We start from the raw sequence: 25,760 nt of genomic DNA on the forward strand, positions 1-25,760 counted from the left end.
GGAACTACGCGCGAAGCCGCCCCTCCCGCTGGCGTGATCCGCACCGCGTTTCGGAGGCAGCCGGGGCCAGAGCGGAGACGGCAGAGACGACCACGCCCCACAGACTCCGCCCCCGCCCTGGCTCCAATGGCCATCGGTACCCCGCCGCTGCCACCTCTGGTCTGCTAAACGTGGTCCTGCGCACAAACGCGGCCTCGGTCCTCAAGACGAAGCCTGGCCGGAGCAGTTCAGGACCTTCCAGAAAGACCGTGGCACTTGAGCCGGGGCTGCGCCAGGAACATCTCGCTGCCCCGCACGCCCGGACTCTCAGCAGCAGCAGCGAAGTTGGCCCAGGAGGGAGCCTTGGCAAGCGAGTCTCGGGCCTCAGGGGCGCAGGGGCGCGGAGGGCTTCGAAGAAAGAAAGGGTCCCCAGTCGGTCTCGACGCTTACAGTCCGCTCGGCCGCGCCTTCGCGCCCTCCCGCCCCTACGTGCCCCGCGGCGCCGGCGAACAGGCGGCCACGCGGACTTACTGGCGGGGACGGGGTTCTGAGCCGCACTGCGCATGTCCCTCAGTCGGGCCGGCAGAGGCGGTGGTTCCCGGCCGCGCGCTGCGCGCGGCGCTAATTAGTAATTGTCCTGCTCCCGGGAGGCGAGGGCGCGTGGGGCGCGGCTTCTTGGTGGCTCCCCCGACCGAGGGGCGTCCGGGCCGATGAGATCGCCGCTTCCCCGTGCCCTGTAGAGGTTTCGAGACAGATAGAGAAGCAGGGGCCGGTCCGACCCCTCCTATGGGGAACTGAACCTGCACGCGGGGCCGGAACGTGGAACTGCGAGGCCGCGGAGAGGTGAGTCCCGCAGGTCCGGGCGGGTCTGCAGAAAGGGGAGCCCCTCAGGCCGCGGAGGTCGGACTTGCCAGTGTAGGATGCCAAGATGGGCTTGGGAGTCCAACGGAGGACTTTCTGGGGAAACAGTGTTATTAATCTCCTACTCGAAGGTAGGGACGTGTATTAAAAATAAAAAACCCTTAGAAATAGTGGTCTGTCCTCTTTCCCTTTTTCTCCACTGGCCTCTCTCTCGGCCCTTTCTTTATGCTTTTTTCCAACAACACTCGCGGACTTGCAGGGAATAAGGTCCGCCAGCGGGTCCTCGGTCGCCTTAAGCATCCTCGCGGGAGAAAGGCGCGGAGTTGCCCCCGAGCGCTTCCGCCTGTGCTTGTCCCAACCCATCCCGCTCCTTGCCTGTTCCTCCTGCGAATGATTTCTTAGTGGTTCTCATTTGCCTATTAAAACTTGAGGTCCGAAGGATGGTTCTTTCAGGAGCCTATCTCTATGGTACTCAGGTACTTCCATTTTCACTGCTCCCGGCATGATCAGCATCTGTGCAACACTGCCGACATTGTTTGGAAACAAGCGCTTCCATGTAACCATTCATGTAGTTTCCCCAGTCACCCTGTAAGTGGGTATTGCCAGCTTTTCCTGGTGCAAGGAGAAACAGCTGAAGGTGGTAGAGCTAGGTTGCCCCAGGCCCTTGCTCTCTCGCTCCAGAGTTTGGAGACGACTGGGTCCTGAGATATCAGTTTATCCACATCTATGGACTTGTACCTTCCTCCGCTTAACTGAATTCTGCTTTTCAAGACTCAACTCAATTTCTATATCCAAACACCCTTGTCTGGATGAGTGATGATCTATGATAAAATGAAGTTTAACTTACTTAAGGAGCTATTATTATGCCGTCATTCTAAAGCATGGGGTCAATCTATATGTACTGACCTGAAACGATGTCATTTTGAATAGGAAAAAAAGATCCCATTTGTGTGGTTTAATTACACATCTCCCCAGGCATAATTGGGTGACTTTGAAGAGTGCTATTGGGGAAAGAAGCCTTAAATTGATTTGTATATAGTTTAAGAAAAATTTTAACAGTGAATAATTCTGAGATTGCTGTATCTATTCCTTTTGATTTTAAAATAATGTTTTATGAAATGACGGTGGTAGAGGTAAGTTTTGTTTTAAATCATTGTTCTCAACACAGTAAGGAGTTGCCAATATGGTTGTGGCCACATGGATCTCTCCAGTGTCTCAGTTACTATTGCTTTTATAGTGCTAATTACTGAGTCTTAACACTCAACAGTTCTCCAGTTATTTCTCTTGTTTTGGTAATGCATGGGTAGAGCCTAGGACACCGCACTGGTCACACTAAATGATGTTCTGTAGACCTTGATGGTTTGATTTAGACATCAGTGTTCAGAAGGAGATTTTTTAATTCAAATTATTATGGAAGTGAAGACAAAATTTGTTTTCTCTGTCTTCTCTAGGAAGGTGCAATGGCGAGGAGTTTATCCATAATCTTCATCCTGACCTTCACTCTGTCAGTCACAAATCTCCTTCATGAAGTAGAACCAGCAACTGCTCTCCCTCAGACCACTGAGAAAATTCCAAACTGGGAATCTGGCATTGATGTTGATTTGGCAGTTTCCACCCAGCGGCATCATCTACAGCAGCTTTTCCATCGCTATGGAGAAAATAATTCTTTGTCAGTTGAAGGGTTCAGAAAGTTACTTCAGAATATAGGCATAGATAAGATTAAAAGAGTTCATTTACACCATGACCATGAGCATCACTCTGACCATGAACATCACTCCGACCATGAGCATCCCTCCGACCATGAGCATCACTCCGACCATGAGCATCACTCCGACCATGAGCATCACTCCGACCATGAACATCACTCTCACCGTAATCATGCTGCTTCCAGTAAAAATAATCGGAAAGCTCTTTGCCCAGACCATGACTCTGATAGTTCCAGTAAAGATACTAGGAACAACCAGGGGAAAGGATCTCGACGATCAGAACATGCCAATAGTAGAAGGAATGTTTTAATCAAGGATGGTGTTGGTGCTAGTGAAGTGACCTCAACTGTGTATAATGCTGTCTCTGAAGGAACTCATTTTGTAGAGACAATAGAAACTCCAAAACCTGGAAAGCTCCCTAAAGATGTGAACAGTTCCACTCCACCCAGTATTACAGAAAAGAGCCGGATGAGCCGGCCCACTAGAAGGAAAACAAATGAATCTGTGAGTGAGCCCAGAAAGGAGTTTATGTATTCCAGAAACACAAATGCAAATACTCAGGAGGTAAGATAAAGGCTGTTCTTATTTTAATCAATATGCCTGCTTGTCTATTCTGTCATTGCCATTCTATCTCTAGTTGTAAGGAGTTTAAAATAAAAATAAAATGGTGAAGTTACTGAAAAGGGAATTTCTTAGCAAGGCACTTGGCCCAAAGTGTTCCTACTATGTTGTAATCATTTCTGATTTTAAAAAGAAAAGAAAAAAAAAAAACTTGGAGGGTAGAAAGAATAGTGCTGCCTTCTAAAACTTTTTTTAAAAATATATTTTTATTGCTTTTAGAAAGGAAGGAAGAGAGAGAGATAGAAACATCAATGATGAGAGAGAATCATTGATAGGCTGCCTTCTGCACACCCCACACTGTGCCCTGATCAGGAATTGAGCCGTGACCTCCTGGTTCATAGGTTGACGCTCAACCACTGAGCCGTGCCAGCTGGGCAAAACTGTTTTCTACATAGAATTTAAAATAAGTATAGAAAGTAGATATCAAAGTTATTTTTGGAGAAAGTTTTTAAAGGCGAATATTATTAATAAAAAGTAGAAAATGGGAGGTTGAAAATGCGGGAGTTAGAATCCATGTTTTAGGGAAAGGTGTGGTTGAAGGGGTTGAAGAATGCAAGAACCTTAATACCTCCTTGCAGATAGATTGTAATGATTTGTGGAGTCATTGGAACTGCTGCCAAGAACGACATACTGGACACGTGAATGCCTAGGCAGTGAAGTTCTGATTTCATGTGTTTTTTCTAGATTAGACTTTCAGGCTGTACTCAGTTTGCCTTGACTGAAAGATGTTAAGAACAGGGAGTTAGTTGGTATATGTTAATAAGCAAAACTTCAGTACTTCATGCAAGCCAACATGTGACTGTTCTCATTCTGGGATAATACTACTAATGGTCATTCCCATAGTGACACTGGTAATAACGTTTGTTCTATTTAGTATTAACCAAGAATTGGTGGAGTTTAAAATAACTTTGCAGATGATGAGAAACAGTTGCTATCACCAATTTTGGGGGAATAGAAGGAGCTTAGGTTACTCAGAAGATTCTCTTCAATCTAGTCATCTCATAAAATTGTAGAAACAGCTGCCTGCTGATACAGGTTTGCTTTATTACCAACTTTACCCTGTGTGAGAGTAATGTACATACTTTAATATTCTCTTGTAGAGCATTTTTTTGCCAAGTATGTAGTCAGAACTGAACTAAGTTTTGCAAGTATGGTCATTGTAAGAATGACGTGTTTTGGGCTTGTTTAGGCCAAGTAGGGTAGCGTTGGTACTAAAATAACATATGTGCCAATCTCTAATGACCCCCCTCTCGAAATTAAAGCTCATTTCCTTAATAGGTTTATACAGTGAGTTAACAGGCTTGTGAATGTTCATTTATCCTCAAGCTTATTTCACTTAAGGCTTTCTCCCTAGGCGACTAGTGATGTAACTTTCTACCTAGAAGTAAGCAGAGAGGTGAGATAACACTATTATGACATAATATCTCCAGGTAGTTTGAGAAATTCCAAAGTACTTAAAACAGAAGTTGATTTTAATCAGTGTTAACTTAAAATTAAGAAGAGCTTCAGTAAGGAACGGGTATTGTGTCATCAAACAACTTTTTTGGATTATCTAATGGGAATGCCTTTTGGTGCTTTTCACTGCTTTGTTTTCTTTAGTGTTTCAATGCGTCAAAGCTGCTCACATCACATGGCATGGGCACCCAGGTTCCGCTGAATGCAACGGAGTTCAACTATCTCTGCCCAGCCATCATCAATCAAATTGATGCTAGATCGTGTCTGATTCATACAACGAGTGAAAAGAAAGCTGAAATCCCTCCAAAGACCTATTCTTTACAAATAGGTAGAATTGAGTTTTTTTATGTAAAAATAATTTCCAGTAGATACATTTATGTTGTAGTGTTCTTTATATTTTCAAAAACCTATTCACTTTTAGCATAATTTCAAATATACCATCTTTTTTTAAAATTTATCTTTATTTTTGAAAGTATTACAGATGTCCCCCCCTTTTTTTTCCCATTGATCCCCTCCACCCTGCACCCACCCCTCCCAGGCCTTCACACTATTGTCTGTGTCCATGAGCTATGCATATAAATTCCTGGGTTATCCTCTCCCCCTTACCCCACCACCCCTGCCTTCCTTCTTAGATTCCTGTCTGTTCCATGCTTCTATGTCTCTGGATCTATTTTGTTCATCAGTTTATTTTGTTCATTAGATTCCACATGAGTGAGATTATTCTGCCTTGAATGAAAAAAGCAAGCATGTTAGCCTGACCCTTAAAAAAACTTAGATTGTAACTTGCCTTATCTTTTTTTTTTTAACACCTTCTCACACCACCGATTGAAGCAAAACAACACAACATGCTGCTGCTTCACCCAAAAGCGGTGTTTTTACTTTGCCCTTTCTTGACAGCTCAGTGGGTCATTAGCAAAAGTGCTTTTAAAAGGGGTACTTGCCTTATCTTTTAAAAAAAAATAGATAAATGAGTAAAATATAGGTTGTAACTTGCCTGAGATCATGAAGTGTCAAGGGTTATCTGAAATTGGGCTTTTTATATTGTCACCCTGTTTGGGAAGAAGGGTCAGAGTTAATATCTGCGTTTAGGAGCCTAATTCTGGTCTGCTATTTATTTATTTTTTTAATATATATTTTTATTGATTTCAGAGATGAAGGGAAAGGGAGAGAGAGAAACATCAGTGATGAGGGGGAATCATTAATTGGCTGCCTCCTGCTCACCCCCTAATGGGGATTGAGCCTGCAACCAAGGTACGTGCCCTTGACTGGAATCAAACCCAGGACCCTTCGGTCCACAGGCTGGCACTCTATCCACTGAGCCAAACCGGCCAGGGATCTGGTCTGTTATTAATAAATCAAACCAGGATAAGCTGTGCTATAGTATAGAGCAGGGTTGGGGAACCTATTTTCTGCCAGGGCCATTTGGGTATTTATAAATCATTCACTGGCCATACGGAATTATCAACTTAAAAATTAGCCTGCTAGTAGTACATCTACACAATGGAATACTACACTGCTGTAAAAAAGAAGGAACTCTTACCTTTTGTAACAGCATGGATGGACATGGAGAGCGTTATGCTAAGCAAAATAAGCCAGTCAGAGAAAGATAAATATCACATGATCTCACTCATTTGTGGAATATAATGAACAACATAAACTGATGAACAAAAATAGATCCAGAAACAAGCATTAAACCATTAAACAGACCGTCAAACCTCAGAGGGAAGGCAGGGGGAGGGGGGCGGGTAAGAGAGCAACCAAAGGACTTGTATGCATGCATATAAGCATAACCAATGGACACAGACACTAGGGATTTGAGGGCATGTGTGGGAGTGGGAGTGGCCAGGGAGAGGTCAATGGGGGGGGAAAGGGAGACATATGAAATACTTTAATCAATAAACAATAAAAAAAAATTAGCCTGCTGTATTTGGTCATTTAACTCACCCCTAGCCTTGGCAGGGTTAGACCAAATGATTTCACAGGCCTCATACAGCCTGCGGGCCGGATGTTCTAGAGATAGTCCTCATCTCTGGTGGCCTTATAAAGTCTGACTGGACATTCCTTAACCCTGACCAGGCCTTATAAGGCTCAGCTGTAAGTTCCTCACCCCTGGCTAGAATTTTCAGTGCTCAAAAACTCCTGGCCGGACCTTATAAGGCTCGGCTGGAAGTTCCTCACCCCTGGCTAGAATTTCCGTGCTCAAAAACTAGAATGAAGAAATAATTGCTTTGTTTACTGAGGAAATAATTCTCGGTTTCCTTTTTTTCTTTTTCCCTTTCTCTCCTTTAACATACTCCTTTTCTCTTTCATAATTTAGGTGTTACAGGAGTCTGAAAGCTCAGTTCCCAAATGAGCTAGAATTCATCCTTGTTTATCATTTCTTTCCCTTCTTTCACTACCAGCTGAAGGATTTTCCATTAGGTTATGCTCTTTACCTAGAGAGTTCACTCAAATTGTTCATTTGAGCCCATTTGTTGGTTATTGAGTTTGTATTTCTTTAAGATTGCCTATGTTTACAAGTTACTTTATGCTACTCCAAAGTCTCCCTTTTAAAGTTTATCAATTGTATGTTTTTACCTTTGCTCTTTTGTTTGACAGCCTGGGTTGGTGGCTTTATAGCCATTTCCATCATCAGTTTCCTGTCTTTGCTGGGTGTTATCTTAGTGCCTCTCATGAATCGGGTGTTTTTTAAGTTTCTCCTGAGTTTCCTTGTGGCATTGGCTGTTGGGACATTGAGTGGTGATGCTTTTTTACACCTTCTTCCACATGTAAGTATGGTAATTTGTCCTATTAGTGTATTGTATTATTCAGCATTGAAAATATACATACATTTTTTTTATTTGTACTAGAATTCTTTGTATTGATATTTTATAAAGGTAAGAAATTTGGTTTAGAGGAGTTGATTTTAAAATATATTTGGTAACCAAAAGCTGCATTTTGGGGCTTGATCTTATTATTATTGATTTGAGAGAGAGAAACATCAATGTAAGGGAAACATTGATTGGCTGTCTCCTGCACAAGCCCCAACCGGGGATCAAACGCGCCACCTGGATATGTGCCCTGTCTGGGAATTGAACCCACAACCTTTTGGTGTATGTGATAATGCTCCAACCAACTGAGCCACACCAGCCAGGGCTGTACTTGATCTTAATTACATTGTGGGGGGTTTTTTGCTTTTCTTTATAAAGACTAATTTAATTTGGGGGGATCCAGTTAATAAAAGGAGACAGATTCTACTGATGCTAGTATTGTGACAGTCTGCAACAGTGTGAATTGTCTGCTTACATATTAGTGTAATTGCGACAAAAATAAAATGTGGCTGTCTACCCAAGAAAGTTGAGGGTTTTTCTTCAGAGTTGAATTAATGTGTGTATTTACTGATTTGCACTTGGTGACATGAGTAAATTCTTAAGTAAAGCAAGTTTGGTAAAGTGAGTTTACTTTTCCATTAAATATTTGGGATAGTTGCGCAGGCAGAAAATATTTGGATCTCATTTTTTAAATTTCCCTTAGAGATTTGCAGGTAAGTGAGAGGCGGGGGGATTATTCCTAGAGTTCTATATATCTCATCATGCTTTCTCCAGTAGTGAAGGAGCTGTTTTGCTGTGACAAACTCCCTGACCATCAAATGGCAGATGTTCAGGGATACCTGCTGCACAGAGTGACATGTACATGGGTTGTGCCCTCTAACCCCACCACCAACCCTAGTCTCTCCTCTGTGTATGTGCCACACCCAACTTCCTAACATGAATTAACATAGTCTCTGCTGCACCCCTGTAGGCCACTGGCCAGTGCCCCTGGATCAGGTACTTGCCAGGGCTCATTACACAGATTGGGCTTCTTGTAAGCACCCTGATGACAGTGGTATGAGCTTTTCAGCAAGGAGTGGAAGCAGTAAACTCTACAGACCTATTAAGTCTGACAGTTCCCTGTTACTTAATGTCCTAAATTTCCCTCATCCCAAAGTATCCTTTTAATTGCCTAATTCTGAATTATTTCAAATTTGACCTTATCTTAGCCAGGTTTTCTGACGTGTGAAACTAATGAATTTATAAAATACATGTTGTTTTGCTTTTAGTCTCATGCAAGTCACCACCATAGTCACAGCCATGAAGAAACAGCAATGGAAATGAAGAGAGGGCCACTGTTCAGTTATCTGTCGTCTCAAAACATAGAAGAAAGTACCTATTTTGATTCCACATGGAAGGGTCTAACAGCTCTGGGAGGCTTGTATTTCATGTTTCTTGTTGAACATGTACTCACATTGATCAAGCAATTTAAAGATAAGAAGAAAAAGGTAAGAAAAAGTATACTAAGTACTTACTATGCATCAAACATTTATTTAGAGTAGTATTCTAACTAGACTGTTAGCAGAGCTTGTCCTGTGTATATGATCTTTGTTTGAGAGGTGTTGAGCATTTTTGAGATACTTTTAGCTCTGAGAGACATTAATGGAGAGCAAGTTTGTATCTTTAAAATGCTGGAGTTCTCTATCTTCAGAATTCCCTTCAAACTCATGGGAGAGTGAGAAAGGCAAGGATAAACATTTATATAAATGACCAAACAGGGCACAAGTGGGTCCTTGAAGATCAGAAGATTCAGATGATTATGGCCCTGATGGTTTCATGGGTATATACTTATCCCCAAACTCTCTGAGTTGTAGACATCAAATACGTAAAGCTGTTTATATCTCAATCATACCCCAGTAAAGTGGTTTAAGAAAAACCATGGATATACCATCAATATTCATTGGTAGTTATGATTATGTGATTAACTTCTAGTTATTCACCTAGTAGCTAGATATTCTGGGTGTTGTTGTTTTTTTAAAGGATATGTGGCTTTCACAGATAGGACCTTTGCAAAATTTCCTCTAGAAAATAGTATGAAGCCAAACAGTAGACTCTTTTATTTCTGGTAAAAATAACTTTGAGTTGCCTGTGGTTATTTGCCTCCTCTTATCTGATGTCACCAGGCAAGTCACTCTAAAGACTAGCCTAGTGATGACTTTTTATTTTTTTCCAGTGGGGACTCTTAAAAATTACATGTAAATACCTTGGACATTTTAATTTAACTTAGAACATTTGTATACTACTGATGTTAACCAAGATTATCTTTGAGTTAGATTCTGTGTGACGATTTTTTTTTCTACAGCCATAATGCTTCATCTACAATCTTCAGTTTTGGTTTGTCTAAAGTTGAACCAGAGGTTACATACTTGTAAAGATAGATTGAGTGTAGAATCTATATTTCAGAAATTTTTAAAATTGTAGACAGTAGCCCTAACCGGTTTGGCTCAGTGGATACAGCATCGGCCTGTGGACTGAAAGGTCCCAGGTTCAATTCCAGTCAAGGGCATGTACCTTGGTTATGGGCACATCCCCAGCAGGAGGTGTGCAGGAGGCAGCTGATCGATGTTTCTCTCTCATTGATGTTTCTAACTCTATCCTTCTCCTTCCTCTCTGTAAAATATCAATAAAATATATTTTAAAAAAATTTTTTTTTAAATTGTAGACAGTAGTCACTTTACATAATTTGATAGCCTTTTTTTAAAAGCAACTTGTCTTTGACTCTTTCAAATGCATTCAACTTAAGTTTCCAAAGAAGTAACTATTCTCACCATCATCACATAGTTTAAGCAATAGGTAATTAAATTGTATAGTTACAATAACAAGTATAACTCATAAGGACATTTGAAAACCAGCGGAGTTATTCTCACTGAGCATAGAGCTCACTGTGGGAAACAAGTGTATGTATGAAAGGAAAGTAGCCTTCTACTCAGTCCTGAGAATATTTGCCCTTATGGAGTTTACATTCACTAAAATTTCAAACTGCAAATCTTTTTTTTTTTTTCCCTTTGTTGGTGTTCTTTGGTTTTGTTTGCTTTTATACTTTTTTTTTTTTGGGGGGGGGGGGAGTTGTTTTTTTCAAATTGCAAATCTCTTTGCTGGACCTAAATTTAGAGGAAAGAAGTGAAATAAGAATAGCTTATTCATTATTTTTTTATTTTTAACCTCACCCAAGGATATTTTTTCCATTGATTTTTTTTTTTTTTTTTTTTTTTTTTTTTTAGAGAGGGGAGGGGAGGGAGGTAGGAGGGGGAAGAGAAAGAGAAACATCATTGTGAGAGAGACACATCAGTTGGTTGCCTCCCACACATGCCCCAACTGGGCTGGGCCAGGGATCAAGCCTGCAACCGAGGTTCGTGCCCTTGACTGTGAATCGAACCTCAACCCTGTGGTCTGCAGGCCAGTGTTCTAACCACTGAGAAAAACCGGCCAGGGCATTTTATTCATTCTTAATCCAGGAAGTTATCATCTGTGTTCCCATTGGTCTTGGACTAGTTTGAGGCAATATCTTACTTCTTTATGTTCTCTAGAATTAATCTTTCTGAAAAAGATTATTTTTAGAATAAAGTATCAAAATAAAACATGCTCATTAGAAAACTTTTGGAAAATTTTTGAGAAAAATATAAAAATACTAGAGGCCAGGTGCACAAAATTTTGTGCACTGGGGGGGAGTCCCTCAGCCCGGCCTGCACCCTCTCGCAGTCTGGGATCCCTCGGGGGATGTCCGACTGCCAGCTTAAGCCCGCTCCCTGGGAGTGGGCTTAAGCCGGCAGTCAGACATACCTCTCACAGTATGGGACCCCTCGCTCCTTACCACCTGCCTGCAGCGGAGGCGAGAGAGGTTCCCGCCACCACCGCTGTGCTCTCCAGCTTTGCTGAGCAGCACTCCCCTGTGGGAGCATACTGACCACCAGGGGGCAGCTCCTGTGTTGAGCATCTGCCCCCTGGTGGTCAGTGCGTGTTATAGTGACCAGGCGTTTGGTCGATTTGCATATTAGGGTTTTATTACATAGGATTTTCCTGTGGTGCACCCTTCTAATACAACCATTATTACATTTTTGTGTGGTCTTCCCAGGCTTTTTGACACTTTCCTTAATTATAGTTAACATTCAGTATTATTTTATATTAGTCCTAGAGGCCTGGTGCACGAAATTCATGCACGGGGGGGGGGGGGTGTCCCTCAGCCAAGCCTGCAACCTCCCCAATCTGGGACATCCCTCTCACAGTCCAGACTGCTGGCTCCCAACCACTCACCTGCCTGCCTGCCTGATCACCCCTAACCACTCCCCTGCTGGCCTGGTCACCCCTAACTGCCCTCCCCTGCTGGCCCGGTCACCTCCAACTGCCCTCCCCTGTCGGCCTGGTCCCCCCCAACTGTGCTCCACTGCTGGTCTGGTCACCCCTAACTGCTCTCCCCTGCAGGCCTGGTCACCCCCACTGTACTCCCCTGCTGGCCATCTTGTGGTGGCCATCTTGTGTCCACATGGGGGCAGGATCTTTGACCACATGGGGGCAGCCATCTTGTGTGTTGGAGTGATGGTCAATCTGCATATTACTCTTTTTTTATATATATATATATATATATATATATTATTGATTTTTTTACAGAGAGGAAGGGATAGTCAGAAACATTGATGAGAGAGAAACATCGATCAGCTGCCTCTTGCACACCTCCTACTGGGGATGTGCCCGCAACCAAGTTACATGCCCTTGACCGGAATCGAACCTGGGACCTTTCAGTCTGCAGGCTGACACTCTATCCACTGAGCCAAACCGGTTTTGGCAGCTGCATATTACTCTTTTATTAGATAGGATAGAGGCCTGGTGCATGGGTGGAGGCCAGCTGGCTTGCCCTGAAGGGTGTCCTGGATCAGGGTGGGGGTTCCCTTGGGTCGTGGGGCGACCTGGGGGAGGGGCCTGTGGTGGTTTGCAGGCCAGCCACGCCCCCTGGCGACCCAAGCGGAGGCCCTGGTATCTGGGGTTTATTTATCTTCTACAATTGAAACTTTGTAGCCTGGAGTGGAGCCAAGCCTTCTGCTTTCTCCGTGGCGGCAGCCATTTCTATTAGGATTTATGTATCTTCTATAATTGAAACTTTGTAGCCTTAAGCGAGGCCTGGGCCGGCCAGGGTGTGCAGAAAGCTTGGCTTCCTCCATCGCTGGGGGCAACCCTAGCCTCCTGCTCTTTCCAGCTCCGTGGCTGCCGCCATTTCTGTTTGGGTTTATGTATCTTCTATCATTGAAACTTTGTAGCCTTGAGTGGAGGCCTAGGCCGGCAAGGGCAGGCGGAAAGCTTGGCTTCCTCCATTGCCGGGGAAACCGAAGCCTCCCTCCTGCTCTCTGTGGCCGTAGCCATCTTGGTTGGGTTTGTTTGCATATTCGCTCCTGATTGGCTGGTGGGCATGGCTTGTGGGTGTAGTGGAGTGATGGTTAATTTGCATATCATTCTTTTATTAGATTGGATTATTTTATGTTAGTTTCAGGTATACAGCATAGTGGTTAGATAATTATATAATTTACAAAGTGATCCCCAATAATTCTCATACTCACCTGGCACCATACATAGTTATTACAATATTATTAACTACATTCCCTATGCTATACTTTATATCCTCATTACTGTTTTGTAACTGCCAATTTGTACTTCTTAATCCCTTCACCTTTTCCACCCAGTCCCCCAAACCCACCTGGAATTATTTTTACCTTAAAAAAATAAAAGGTGCCGGAACCGGTTTGGCTCAGTGGATAGAGCGTCGGCCTGCGGACTGAAGGGTCCCGGGTTCGATTCCGGTCAAGGGCATGTACCTTGGTTGCGGGCACATCCCCAGTGGGGGGTGTGCAAGAGGCAGCTGATCGATGTATCTCTCTCATCGATGTTTCTAGCTATCTATCATCTCCCTTTCCTCTCTGTAAAAAATCAATAAAATATATTAAAAAAAAAATTAAAAAAATAAAATAAAATAAAAGGTGCCCTAACCGGTTTGGCTCAGTGGATAGAGCGTCAGCCTGCGGACTGAAGGGTCCCAGGTTCAATTCTGGTCAAGGGCATGTACCTTGGTTGCGGGCACATCCCCAATAGGGGGTGTGCAGGAGGCAGCTGATCAATGTTTCTCTCTCATTGATGTTTCTAGCTCTCTCCCTCCCACTTCCTCTCTGAAATCAATAAAAAATCAATTAAAACATCAATAAAATATATTTTTAAAAATAAAAGGTGCGTAAACTGGTGGACAGAGTGTAGGCCTGCGGACTGAAGGGTTCTGGGTTCCGATCAAGGGCACATGTGCAGCTTGTGGGCTCCATCCCTAGTAGGGGCATGCAAGAGGCACCCAATCAATGATTCTCTCATCATTGATGTTTCTATCTCTCTCTCCCCTCTCCCTTCCTCTCTGAAATCAATAAAAATGTATTTAAAAAGTAAAAAAAAGTCCTGACCGGTTTGGCTCAGTGGATAGGGCGTCGGCCTACGGACTGGAGGGTCCCGGGTTCGATTCCAGTCAAGGGCATGTACCTTGGTTGCAGGCGCATCCCCAGTGGGAGGTGTGCAAGAGGCAGCTGATCAATGTTTCTCTCCCATCGATGTTTCTAACTCTCTATCCCTCTCCCTTCCTCTCTGTAAAAAAAACAATAAAATATATTTTTTTAAAAAAACAATAAAAGGTCATTTTTAGTCTTTGGCGTGGATGGATTAGGGGGTTGTTGGTTGGTTTTACCTTTTTTTCTGTTTCAAATTCCATCATCTATTGAACATATTTTTTTTTAATATATTTTTTCTTTATTGATTTCAGAGAGGAAGAGAGAGAAAAATCAATGATGAGAGAAAATCATCAATAGGCTGCCTCTGACACGCCCCCTGACCAGGAATTGAGCTGTGACCTCCTGGTTCATAAGTGGACACTCAGCCACACCAGCTGGGCTGAGCATTATAATTTCAATTTAGTTTTTAAATTTTACTTAACGATAACTTTTGTTTAATCTGATACTTTAACATGATAGACTCTCTATGACTTAATACAGAACAGTATTTTTCAAACTCTAGCTTGTAACCTATTAGTGAGTGTAAAATTGATCTCGTATCAATGTTTTTAAATACAACAGTAGCCTGGCTGGCATGGTTCAGTGGTTGAGCATCAACCTATGAGCCAGAAAGCTGTGGTTTGTTGGTCAAGGCATATCCCCAGAAGGGGGCATGCAGGAGGTAGCTGATCAATGATTCTCTCTCATCCTTGATGCTTCTGTCTCTGCTTTCTTCTCTGAAATCAATAAAAATATGCTTCAAAAAAATACTACAGTGTCTGTATATATAAAGAGCCACGGTCGTAACATCCAAAACGACTGAAGGCTCGACGGAATGCCAGGCTGCATGTGCAGCAGGCAAGCAGGCTCATCAGCCCCGCTTCTATGATGAGGCCTGGAGATAGGCCCAGAGATGCTGACTGGCATAGAAACCGACCAATCAGAACCAAATCTGGGTGAATTGGGAGGAGCCAGTGACTGCCTAGGAGGCTGGGCTTTTGACACTGACTGGCATAGAAACCGACCAATCAGAACCTACTCTGGGTGAACTGGGAAGGCAGAACCTAAGGTGGGGGCTGAGGAGGGGTTTTAAGGGCAACAGTTGTTTGGTGTAAAGTGTAAGGAAGTGATTCAATTTTTCAATGATCGGTTTGGCAGTATAGTGCGTATGGCTGGCTATCAGTCCAAATATAGGGATTATGTTTTTGTCTGCCAAGAGCATCTCCTGCTGAAAAAGGCACCCTCCCCCCCCCATTTAAGCAATCCTGTCCTATATAATCTATCTATACTAATAAAAGGGTAATATGCTAACTAGACCGGGTCAACCGGACATTCGACTTCCAAACAAAGCCATGGTGGTTAGGGCTGAGGCAGAGGCCATTAGGGGCGATCAGGCTGGCAGGGGAGGGCAGTTGGGGACGAGATCAGGTCGGCAGGGGAGGGCATTTAGGGGTGATCAGGCAGGCAGAGGCAGTTAGGGGTGATCAGGCAAGCAGGGGGAGCAGTTAGGGACGAGATCAGGCCGGCAGGGAAGGGCAGTTAGGGGCGATCAGGCAGGCAGGCAGAGAGGTTAGGGGTGATCAGGCAGGCGGGGGGCAAGGTAGGGGCAATCAGGCAGGCAGGTAGAGGGGTTAGGGGCAATCAGGCAGGCAGGCAGGCTAGTGGTTAGGAGCCAGTCATCCCAGATTGGAGAGGGTGCAGGCCAGGCTGAGGAACACCCCCCTCCATGCACGAATTTCATGCACCGGTCCTCTAGTATTATATCTATTACTATATATATATTACTGTGGATTGTAGTCAAAGTTTGATAATCCCTGTTCTAAACTAAAATAGCTTCTACTAGAATGTAAGCTCTTAAGAGCCAGGACCTCTTTGTCTTGTTCACTGCTACATCTCCAATGCCTAGAATAGAGACTGGCACATTAAGAGATTATTAAAAAATAGTTGTTCAATGTATAAGAAACATTGAACCCCAAGTAAACATAATTTCTAGATAAAGATGTGCCATGGGAGTTTTGCCAACATTGTCCTCTTTCTTTTTAGATTGAGTATCTTTTTTTCAAGGACATCCAGATCTTATTTAATCTCATTTGGTTCTTTAAAAAGAAAAAAAGCTATTCATTATATGGTAGTTAGAGCTCTTTAGACCCATAACAGAACATTTTACCTAGGATTTACCTTAAGACATCCATCCTGCACCTCTATATATCATAGTTTTAGGTTACTTGCCATCTATGACAATCTGAAATCTCTATATTAAAATTAGGGTTACATCTCATACTTGATATACTAGTAGTTAAACAGTTAAAATAGTTCAACCTCAAACTTTCTGCCAGTAAAGGTTATTGCTCATGCTGGAAATCTGAGAGTCATCAATGACATCTCCCTCCTCCTCATATTCAACCTAGTTTTATTAAATATATCTAGAATTTTTCCTTCCTCTCCATCTTCCTGGCTATTCTAGTCCATGCCATCCTTATCTCCTTCCTGGGTGACAATAGTTGCCTCCTAATGGACATGTTGACATTATTTTGTCTTCTAATCCAGGCAGAGTGATTTGTTTAAATGAAAATCTAATGAGGTTGGACTCCACTACTTAAAATCCTTCCGTTAATGATTTCCCATTGCCTGTAGGTCAAAGCCACAACTCTTACAGTATAACCAGTTTGCATTGTCTGGTCTCCTCAGCTGCCCAGCCTTATCTCTAGCCACCCTGTCTCTGACCTACTAGGCCCCAACCACCTTGTACTTCTTTCTGTAAAGATGGGACTGGCCCCTTCCTGGCCCTCCTACATGCTATTCTCCCTGCCTGGAATACTGCCTCTCTCACCCTTCCCCAGCAAATCCCTGCTCGTATAAATATTGCTTTCTTGAGGAAGCCTGTTCTGAGACTTGGTATTGGCTTGTTATACATTCTTAAAGCACTCTGTGTGTTTTCTTTGTAAATGCAATCAAAGAATTGTGTAATCATTATCTGTGTAAAGCCTCTGCCTTCCCTGTCTGGTGATAAGCTCCATGAGAACAGAGACTCTTTGTTTCATATTTTACGTTGTATTGCCAGCGCTTAGCAAGGGAACATTATAGGCTCTTAATACTTAAGGAATAAAAGAATTCATTAAGATCTGTAAGTTCGCCGAAACCGGTTTGGCTCAGTGGATAGAGCGTCGGCCTGCGGACTGAAGGGTCCCGGGTTCGATTCCGGTCAAGGGCATGTACCTTGGTTGCGGGCACATCCCCAGTGGGAGGTGTGCAGGAGGCAGCTGATCGATGATTCTCTCTCATCGATGTTTCTAGTTCTCTATCCCTCTCTCTTCCTCTCTGTAAAATATCAATAAAATATATATAAAAAAAAAAAAAGATCTGTAAGTTCTAGAGAGAGAGTCATTGCCCAACGAGAAATGAAGCATTAAGTAAAGTTATTTAAAATACCCTGAGTTGTTTATATTCACAGATATTTAAATATTTCCTCTGTTTGAGGTATTGTGTTAAGGGTAGGTATAAAGATTTGTGTGCTTGCCTTTAAAAATTCTTACAGCCTGTTGACATAAGAACATACAAAGCTGTGAACATTTTATGAGTTTATCAGAATTTATTTGAGCCAAACAGGACATGCCTGGGAGCAGGATCTCATCAGACTGAGAACAATGCTTCCCAGAATGAGAGTTTGCAGTTTCTTTTATGCATTTGGAATTAAGGAGGGAAGTAAGGAAGATTACTTGAAGTGAAAGAGCAAGGCCAGGAGATATCTGTGATTCAATACAAGATGGTTGACAAGATTATGTGCTCTCCTGAAGTGGTTCTGGTTCCATTCCTAAAGGGTATGAAAAAGAGGCATTTCAAAGGTGTGTTAGCAGATGTACAAAAACAGTGGACAGGTAACCTTTCATTAGGGAAGTTATAGACCATAACCTTCCCAGTTAGAAATTTATGATCAGATCAATTGCCCTGTGAGGTTACTTTCAGTCACTGCACTTGTCAGATTTATTTTAGAGCCTCTTTTTCATCCACAAACCTAAGAATGTACAGATTTCTTATACACTGTCAGAACTAGAATGAAATCTTGGGTATAATAGTGATTGTTTAAGTCATATTCATAGGTACTACAAATAAATGTAATTTTTGTGTGACATTTTTAATATTTTGAATATTATCTTCTATATAAGTAGTACCATTGTTTAAACCAACGGTCGCTGCCCTAACCGGTTTGGCTCAGTGGATAGAGAGTCGGCCTGTGGACTGAAAGGTCCCAGGTTCGATTCCGGTCAAGGGCATGTACCTTGGTGGCGGGCACATCCCCAGTAGGAGGTGTGCAGGAGGCAGCTGATCGATGTTTCTCTCTCATCGATGTTTCTAACTCTCTATCCCTCTCCCTTCCTCTCTGTAAAAAATCAATAAAATATATCTTTTAAATAAATAAACCAGCGGTCACCAACTGGTGGTCCGTGAGGTGCGAAAGGTTGGCAACCACTGGTTTAAACAGTGACCTTGTGCTTGGGCTCAGAGATAGGAACAGTATCTCAAGCATAGTGGTTAAAAACCCTGATTATAAATTCAAGGCTAACTAAGATTTGTTTAAAAAGAGAAAGCTTGTTAATGGTATTATGTTATAGGAAAAGTATTTTAGTTATAATAATATAACTAACACATAGCAATGTCACAGTGTAGTTTTAGGATGTAAAAAGTATGGGAGGTATGGGTTTTCAGCATACAAAGGAGAGATGGAGAAAGCCTAGCATTGGTTAGCATATCACTAAATGCCTGAAGAAAATGCTCTCTAGCTGGTTCTAAATTGATTACCTGAGGCAGAACTCATTTTTAATGTGTATGTGAGTCACGGGAATCTAGTTAAAATACCCATCTGATTCATTAGGTCTGAGATTGTGCATTTCTAACAAGCTCCCAGAGGATGCTGTGCTGCTTATGGAATACCACACTTAGAGTAGACGACCTCGGGGACATTCATAAAGATGAATGTGATTTTTCTACATTTCATTTTACCGAGCACTGATTCTTCACCTTTTGAACAGTTACTATGCCTAGGACACATTGCTGGGTGCTGTGCAAGTTAAGTGTAGGCCCTGTCCTTTTAGGTGGCCTTTATTCCAATGAAGGTTTGTTACTCTGCAGGTTTTTTCTGTATCTTCTGCTTAAGTGTCTATTGAAAGTTGTACGCATAAGCAACCCAACTATTTTAAAGTATTTCTTTCCCTTGCTATGTTAGAATCAGAAAAAAACTGAAAATGATGATGACGAGGAGATTAAGAAGCGGCTGTCCAAGTATGAATCTCAACTTTCAACAAATGAGGAGAAAGTAGACGCAGATGATCGTAAGTCCTTATGAATCTGAGAGTTGGAGAGAATTCATTGCTCTTCTCGGACTATATGGAAGGGATGGGACCATGTCCCCCCCCCCCCTTTTTTTTTTTTTTTTTTTTTTTTTTTTGACTCATACTTTTTGAATTGCCAGTGAGTAGGTTGTTTGTAAGGAGGCAGAAGAAATTAAGGGAGGATCTGGGGAGTAGTTATTGAAGGTTAATGTTTAAAATCTATTCTTAATATGTGAGACCATTCAATTTTTAAAATTCATTAAAACCTATTAATGTTTTTTTTCATCAATAATACTCTAATGGCCCTAGCTGGTTTTGGCTCAGTGGATAGAGTGTTTGTTGGCCTGCAGACTGAAGGGTCCCAGGTTTGATTCCGGTCAAGGGCACATGCCCAGAGGCAGCCAATCAATGATTCTCTCTCTCTCATCATTGATGTTTTTATCTCTCTCTCCCTCTTCCTTCCTCTCTGAAAGCAATAAAAAATATATTTTAAAAAATAATAATACTCTAATGTTTAGACCTTCGGGTATATGGGAGAGAGTTGCTCCATTTTAAGATCTTTTTTACCTTAATTGTCAGTGGAAATGTTTGAAATGTGTCCTTTTTGTTTATACCCAGGACCTGAAAGCTATTTACGAGCAGATGCACAGGAGCCCTCCCACTTTGATTCTCAGCAGCCAGCAATCTTGGAAGAAGAAGAGGTCATGATAGCCCATGCACATCCACAGGAAGTCTATAATGAATATGTACCCAAAGGGTGCAAGAATAAATGCCACTCGCATTTCCATGATACACTGGGCCAGTCAGATGATCTCATTCACCACCATCATGACTACCATCATATTCTTCATCACCACCACCACCAAAACCACCACCCCCACAGTCACAGCCAGCGATACTCTCGGGAGGAGCTGAAAGATGCTGGCATCGCCACACTGGCATGGATGGTGATAATGGGCGATGGCCTGCACAATTTCAGCGATGGCCTAGCAATTGGTATACATCTACATATTTGCCTCTTATTGGTTGATTATCAAAATGTTGTTTCTTCTTTGGCTACTTTGACAGTGAAATAATCAATAAAGTGAAAAGAACTGTGCTTTGCCCATTTACCTATATTGTAACTACCAAAAGTTGTTTTAATTTGCAAGGTCTTAAGATCAGGTTCCGATGTGTTTTGAGCATGTGTGAGCTTTTGTCCCCTATTCATTTAAGTTCACTTATCTGCAATATAAACAGTATTTATTAAAGTAAAAGAATCTGTTCTATCGGCTTTTCTTTCATGCTATAAAGGACTCTATCTGATAAGTTCAGTTACCAATCTCTATGCAAAGAAATATAGAGTTTTTGCTATTAAATTGTTATACCACAATAGGAGGTTATAGAATACTTACAAATTTTAGTAACTTAGTGCTGAAAGGAACCATGGAAATAGCTATAAATTAGGCAGCTGAGGCCTGGCAAGGTGAACCACTTGCCCAAGGAGATAGAGCTGTTTGAGATGAGCCCCTTGGCTCCCTGGGAGCCTGGTGCTCTTCCCCCTCTATGTATTGTGCACAGCATAAGCAACAAAAGAGAATACGCAAATACTAAGTCATGGTTTATACATGACCAGTTGTATAATAGTTTTATAATAGCTTTAAAAGGAGAAGAGTTATTTGTCTTAGACTCTTTTTATGAGACAGTGAAAGAATGAATGTAAACAAGTCTGGTTACGTAGTGAATTCCTCTGGGGCCAGTGAAACAATTTGTACTCTTTACTGATGAGTTTTTTTTTCTAAACCTTTTAAATCAGTTTATTTTATATTTTTAAATAAGTGTTTGATGCGATAGCAATTACTTCTCAGGTTTGTATAAGATTATCTAATCACTGTTAATGTGTAGTGGAACTTTCCCTTGTTAATCATACCAGCATGAGCTCCATTGGCAATTTAAACCTAATTGAATGTAATCTGAGATTACTTACGAAGATACAGAGTGCAGTTGGGAAAGTTCTGTTTATTCACAACCAGAATACGGTTTATTTCTTTTACCTCATTTTGTATGCTGGTAAGATTTTTTTTAGAAATACACCCATAAAATAATGTAGTCAGTCTTTTTCTGGTTGATTTTTACACAGGTGCTGCTTTCACTGAGGGTTTATCTAGTGGTTTAAGTACTTCTGTTGCTGTGTTTTGTCACGAGTTGCCTCATGAATTAGGTAAGAGAACCATATAAATGGTATTTTCCAGGTGGCTAAATTGTCTGAGTGTCACTAGCTTTTGCTTCCTCATAACGTCCTTGCCTTCTCATAAGTCTGCTAACCTAGCTAGCTTTCTTTTCTTAATGAATGTAAGTTCGTTTCCAGCCAGAATTCTGACCCTATAAGTACAATTACACAATTGCCTATGTGGGGTTGTCAAAGAGGTACTTGGGCCTTCTTTCGCGTTCTCTTCCCGTACTGTTTTCTTAGGCCAGCATACTGCTGACCTCAGTGGTCATTTCTTCATACACACAACATGAATTAGACCACGGGAATCAAATGAGTCATCTTCTCTTAACAGAGAGAATCTCTTTGGAGCTGAAGAAAAACCCCTTCCCAAAGTTATTCTGGATCCCAGTCATGTCCTTGTTTTTTCCCTATAAACACATATTTGCACACATCGTGACACTATTCACTCCATTCCTTGGCATGTGTTCTGCCACTCAGAAGGCCTCCCACTTGCCTGCTCAGTGCTTATAATCAACATCTGGTTTATGTTCTGTTCTGGATCCTTCATGCTCCATGAAGCCTTAACTATTCCCATCTTGATGTATCTCATTTTCTCCTTGTATAACTAGAACATTAGACTCTTTAGCACTTAATTATAAATTGCCTTTATCATTTGCTGATCATTGCATGTGTGTTCTCCATGCTCCTCCTCTTTATGGCCAATTATAAGCTCCTTAAAGACAGTGTAAGAGCATAGCAACAGTAGGTTTGTATCACTCATTAACAAAGTGGGAGCGTTCAGAAAAACTTTGGATAAAAAAAATCTTAGTTTATAGAGCTGTTAGGGTGATTTACACTGTTGTTTTCCTCTTAAAAATTACATAATTTCTAAAAATTTTTAGGTAATTTCTTAAATCTGTGAAGTATTTTGGGTATGTGTTGCTGTTTTTGTTTTGTTTGTTTGTTGTTGTTTTGGTTAATCATCACCCAAGGATATTTTTGATTGATTTTTAGAGGGAGCGGAAGGGAGGAGGGAAGTGGGAGTAGAGAGAGAGAGAAACAGATGTGAGAGACACATCAATTAGTTGCCTCCTGCATGTGCCCGACCAGGGCTGGGGATCCAACCTGCAACCCACGTATGTGCCCTTGACTGGGAATTGAACCAGAGATCCTCCAGTCCAGCAGTCACTAACTGGTGGTCTGCGGACCACTGGTGGTCCGTGAGGTCCAAAAGGTTGGCGACCGCTGGTTTAAGGAAACCTTTGGAGCAGTGGTTGCCAACTGGTGGTCCGTGGACTACTTGTGGCCCGTGAGGTCTGAAAGGTTGGCGACCGCTGTTCCAGTCCATGGGCCAACGCTTAACCACTGAGAACACTGGCCAGGGCAAAGTCTTAGGTATGTGTTTTCAAAATGACTTTTCAATTACTTAATCCCCTTTTTTGTTTTCGTTAAAGGTGACTTTGCTGTTTTACTAAAGGCTGGCATGACTGTTAAGCAGGCTGTTCTTTATAATGCTTTGTCAGCTATGCTGGCATATCTTGGAATGGCAACAGGAATTTTCATTGGTCATTATGCTGAAAATGTTTCTATGTGGATATTTGCACTTACTGCTGGCTTATTCATGTATGTTGCTCTGGTTGATATGGTAAGTTTTTACAATGTCAAATTATAGTATTGACTAGCAATAAAATAGAGAAACTGTTTAGGGAAACCTTATTTTTAAAAAGGCTTTAGATTAAATGCAGTAGTGATACGTCATCCTATACTCAACAAGGTAGAATGTAAAATATAGTTCCTTTAGAGTTTATCTTTTTGAATTGTTGATCACAAGCACATTCTTATCCTGCTTAATGTGTCTGAGAAATATCTACCCCATTCTGATTTAAATGTTTTTATTGATTTGAGAGAGAGAGAGAGGAAAGGAGGGGGCGAGAAAAACATTGATGGGAGAGAACCATTAATCGGCTGCCTCCTGCACGTCCTCTACTGGAGCTCAAGCCTGCAACCTGGGCACATGCCCTGACCAGGAATCAAACCCGAGACCTCCTGGTGCATGGGACAAGGCTCAGCCAACCAAGACGCATGGGCCAGGGCACTAAAATTTTATATTATATAGTGTAAGGTTTTCATATATCTGAACTCAGGTAAGCCATAGGTTATATTCTGTTCAGATACAGGGATGAAGCAGGAGCAAATGGGACCAATATAAATTTGACTTGCTAAGCAAATGGTAAACTATCATTGTTAATTAAACTGCTAGGAAATGCTATGTGACATTAGCGAGAATCAGTATGTCTGTGGTCTTGTTTTAAGGAATTGACTCAGTATATCCAGCTACATATAGTATGAATAAACTATCCTACAAAGACTTATAAAAACTAATCTGTAGTTTTGAAAACTTAAAGTTGCTCTTTTTTTTTTCCTTCTTCTCAAAGGTACCTGAGATGCTGCACAACGATGCTAGTGACCATGGATGTAGCCGCTGGGGATATTTCCTTTTACAGAATGCTGGGATGCTTTTGGGATTTGGAATAATGTTGCTTATTTCCATATTTGAACATAAAATTGTGTTTCGTATAAATTTCTAATTAGGGTATAAATGGTAGAGTAGCTTAAAAAAATGCTGTCTATAGTTTGAATAGGTCATAGGGAGGTAAGAGTAGTTACTGTGATATGCAGCATTTAAAGTAAGTAGATTTTGTGATTTTTGTATGGAATATTGCCATTTGTTATGCTTATAAGGTCAGTTATGGTGGTAACCTAAAGGTACATTTTAATATTTAAGTTATTCTATTTTGGGAATATAATCTATATATGCAATTTACTGGTTTTACCAGTCTATTGTATAAACAAGAGATTTGGCATGACATATTCTGTATACTTCAAGAAAAATGTCTTTAATGTTTTTTTCTAGAACTAATTTAACAGTAATTCCCATGCTGGATTTTAGGCCTCCATAGAACTGCTTGTGTTCAGGAGTAAGAATACTCATGAAGCCTAAGATACCAATGAAGCTTGTACTGAATTTAAGTTAAGAAATAAGGAGGGGCAAAAGATATGTGAGAATTAAGAAGGCATAAATTTATTTTTAAAAAACCACACAAGTATTTATAAAATAATGGAAAATTTAGATTTAAATTAAAAAGGCAATATTAGTATAGAGTACATGTGTAAACATTTTTGTCAGAGTATTAATGTTCCCATAAAACCATAGTAAGCACTTTTTACTAATTTAGTTGTACATTTAACTTTGTATAATGGAAACGTCTAAATATAATTAATGAATTCAAACACTGTACCACTTGACCAAGAAATTTGAATTTTAAAATATTTGTGTGGAGATATACCAGATGAGTGTGAGCAAGTTTCTGTATTGCCCGAAGACTTAGACATCACCAAGTTATGTATTGCCCGAAGTTACAATTGGATAGTTACCTGGTTTACCAAATGTCAGCGTATTAGGACTTTGAGAAAAGGACGTTAAAACCATACTGTCTTTATTTTGACTTCTGGATTCAGGAAGTACTTTGGTATCTTTCAGTGCTTCAGTGTTGTCATTATGAGCAATTGTCATGTTTATATACAGTATAGTACTTTAGACATACTAGGGCTATCTGTGGAATTCTTTAGATGTTGCTTTTCTACAAAATAAAATCCCCATGTCATCTTGATATTAAATGTCTGATACTTCTTTTAACCATCTTGAGCATATTTTAAAATGCACAGGTGGTGTCCCTCTGGGTGGCCTGCAGGAATCGAGCCAAAACCTGCAGTCCAACACAGCCTTCAGCTCCTACCTGCCGCTCCCACACATTCCGGCCCCACTGTGCCTACCGTGGGCTCACGCCCAATCAGTCCTGATCCCCAATCGGGAGAGGCTTGTGCTGCCTCAGCAGCGCTCACCAGCCATGAGCCCTACGTCTGGCACCTTCCCAAAGGGAGTAGCCTGCGGGATCGGGCTGAAACCAGCTCTCCAACATCCCCCGAGGGGTCCCGGATTGCGAGAGGGCACAGGCCAGGCTGAGAGACCCCACCGTGCACGATTGGGCCGGGGAGGGTCTGCACGAGGGCTCCAGGGCATGTCTGCCCCATCTCACTCAGTCCCGATCGGCAGGACCCCAGCAGCAAGCTAACCTACCAGTCAGAGCATCTGCCCCCTGGTGGTCTGTGCACATCATAGTGAGTGGTTGAGCAGCCTTAGCATATCATTAGCATATTATGCTTTGATTGATTGTTCGGTTCTGCTGTTTGTTCTATTTACA

At 41.8% G+C, this 25,760-nt stretch overlaps 1 protein-coding gene across 1 annotated transcript; it reads left to right on the forward strand.

The window, feature by feature from the left end:
- The first annotated feature begins 108 nt into the window (after positions 1-108).
- On the forward strand, positions 109-25,173 carry SLC39A6 (solute carrier family 39 member 6). Its single transcript, XM_080686603.1, has 10 exons — positions 109-822; positions 2,292-3,110; positions 4,767-4,950; positions 7,221-7,390; positions 8,701-8,919; positions 19,202-19,307; positions 19,926-20,303; positions 21,427-21,507; positions 22,953-23,143; positions 23,934-25,173. The coding sequence occupies exons 2-10, from the start codon at positions 2,301-2,303 to the stop codon at positions 24,084-24,086; spliced, it is 2,292 nt and encodes a 763-aa protein (XP_080542729.1). The 5' UTR covers positions 109-822; positions 2,292-2,300; the 3' UTR covers positions 24,087-25,173.
- Positions 25,174-25,760: the final 587 nt, after the last annotated feature.

Source organism: Plecotus auritus (assembly GCF_963455305.1).
Source record: "Plecotus auritus genome assembly, chromosome: 8".
NCBI lineage: Eukaryota > Metazoa > Chordata > Mammalia > Chiroptera > Vespertilionidae > Plecotus > Plecotus auritus.

Coding starts and splice junctions, on each gene's coding strand:
- SLC39A6 (XM_080686603.1), top strand. CDS start 2,301: ATGGCGAGGAGTTTATCCATAATCTTCATCCTGACCTTCACTCTGTCA. Junction 7,391..8,700: donor TTTTACACCTTCTTCCACAT/GTAAGTATGGTA, acceptor TTTTGCTTTTAG/TCTCATGCAAGTCACCACCA. Junction 19,308..19,925: donor GAAAGTAGACGCAGATGATC/GTAAGTCCTTAT, acceptor GTTTATACCCAG/GACCTGAAAGCTATTTACGA.